The sequence below is a fragment of the Penaeus japonicus genome, unplaced genomic scaffold (genome assembly GCF_977035675.1).
Source record: "Penaeus japonicus unplaced genomic scaffold, GWHDUDI00000001_assembly GWHDUDI00000022, whole genome shotgun sequence".
NCBI lineage: Eukaryota > Metazoa > Arthropoda > Malacostraca > Decapoda > Penaeidae > Penaeus > Penaeus japonicus.
This window is the reverse complement of record NW_028234424.1, coordinates 27179444-27181789: the sequence shown is the minus strand read 5'-3', so window position 1 is coordinate 27181789 and position 2346 is coordinate 27179444. Positions and strand designations below refer to the sequence as shown.

The window sequence follows — 2346 nt, the reverse complement described above, 5'->3', positions numbered from 1 at the left end:
CAGAACATTGGTGCCTCACAATCATCCAGGAACCAACAGGACTTTGGTGCCTCTCACTCATCCAGGAACCAACAGGATTTCGGTGTCTCACAAGCAACCAAGAGTCAACAGGACTTTGGTGCCTCACAATTATCCAGGAACCAACAGAACTTTGGTGCCTCACAATCATCCAGGAACCAACAGAACTTTGGTGCCTCACAATCATCCAGCAATCAACAGGACTTTGGTGCCTCACAATCATCCAGAAACCAACAGGACTTTGGTACCTCACAATCATCCAAGAATCAACAGGACTTTGGTGCCTCACAATCATCCAGGAACCAACAGGATTTCGGTGTCTCACAGGCAACCAAGAGTCAAGAGGATCTTGGTTTTTCACAGTCTTCTCGAAGCCAGCATGATTCAGAAGTTATACAGTCAACTGGGAACCAACAGGAATCAGGTGTCTCACAGTCATCCAGGAACCAACAGAATTTTGGTGTCTCACAGTCATCCAGGAATCAACATGATTTCTTTGTTTCACAATCAACTAGGAACCAACAGGATTTGCGCGGATCGCAGACATCTAGGAATCAACAGGATTTCGGTGTCTCACAATTATCTAATAGCCAACAGGACTTTGGTTTCACACAGTCTTCTCGAAGTCAGCAAAATTCTAAAGTCACACAGTCTGCCGGAAACCAGCAAGGCTTTGGTATTAGAAATGAGCAAGACTCTGGTGTTGCACAGCAATCCAAGGGTGAGAAAAATATTGGTGGTTTACAAACCTCTAGAAACCAGCAAAGTTTTGGTGCTTCTCAATCTTCAAAGATCCAAAAAGAATCTGACAGAACCCAGGCAGGATTTGTTGTACCTCAGCTTCCTAGTAATGAGGAAGTCTTTGGGGTCCCAAAATTGTCTAGAAACCAGCAAGACTTCGGTATCTCACAGTTGCATAGGAATGGTCCAGATTTTGGTGTCTCACAGTCATCCAGAAGCCAACAGGACTTTGGGGACTCTCAGCTGTCCAGAAACCAAGAAGGCTATGGTTTCTTACAGTCATCCAAGAACCAGCAGGCCTTTGATGTTTCACAGTTACCTAGGAATGAACAAGACAGTGGTATTCTGCACTTATCTAGGAGTGAACAAAGTACTGGTGTTTTGCAATCATCCGGGAATCCGCAAGTCTTTGGTGTTCCAATCTTGCCTAGTAATAATCAAAACTTTGATGCTTTGCAGGGACCTCGGAATGAACAAGAATTTAGTGTCTCACAGTCATCCAGGAACCAACAGGACTTTGGTGTTTCACAGTCATCCAGGAACCAGCAAGACTTTGGTGCCTCATCACCCAGGAACCAACAGGGATACAGTGCCTCGCTTTCATCTGCAAACCAAGAAAACTTTAGTATTTCACAGTCGTCCAGGAACCAACAGGACTTTGGTATCCCTCAGTCATTCAGGAACCAATAAGACTTTGGTATCTTACAGTCATCCAGAAACCAACATAAGGCTGTCTTACAGTCGTCCAGGAACCAAGAGAACTTTGGTATCTCTCAGGCATCCAGGAACCAACAGGACTTTGGTGTCTCACAATCATCCACGAGCCAGCGGAACTTCTAGGAAACTTTTAGGAAATTTTTAACCTTTGAAAATCCTGTCTTTCAGGAATTACTTATAGACCATGAAATCTGAAACTGCTCATACTAAATATTGTTGAAGTTGTTGCATCTTCTTCAGCTATTTAGAAAATGATTGTAAATAAACTCCACCAATGCATACAAACTATACAAGATATATCATTGTACCCTTACCATAAAAGTAATGCCATAAAAAAGGAACTTTGTTACTTCCTGCAGCCTGATATGGAGAAAATTTAAAAGGATTGACACATGTGTATGTGAGTGTGTTTGTGTGTGTGTGTGTGAGTGTATGTGTGTGTGTATACAGTATGTATGTATATATATATATATATATATGTGTGTGTGTGTATATATATATACATATATATCTATATTCATATATATGTATATACATACATACATACATATATATATATACATATATATATACATATATATATATATATACATATATATATATATATATATATATATACACACATATATATATACACATTTTTTCCAAAACCAAAGTAGATTTGGTTGTGTTGGTCCGTGGCAGTAAAGCGTTCTTTTCTCTGCCTCAAAACCTATGATATGAAAAGAACGCGGCAGTCTACATACTGCCGCCACCCCACTTTAGGTACACTGAAACTGAAAGTCAATCAACATCGAGCTTAAAGCAGAAAGGCAATATCAACAGCATGACAATACCTTCAGTATTCCAATTAAAGTTGAACGAAACATA

General features: G+C 40.2%; 1 protein-coding gene across 1 annotated transcript in view; it reads left to right on the top strand.

The window, feature by feature from the left end:
* Positions 1-1762, top strand: part of LOC122250008 (uncharacterized) — a 4274-nt gene extending 2512 nt beyond the window's left edge. The window contains exon 4 of the mRNA XM_043011255.2: positions 1-1762. This exon is cut by the window's left edge and continues 1021 nt beyond it. Within this exon, the coding sequence (XP_042867189.2) occupies positions 1-1449 (1449 nt within the window). The 3' untranslated portion in view covers positions 1450-1762.
* Positions 1763-2346: the final 584 nt, after the last annotated feature.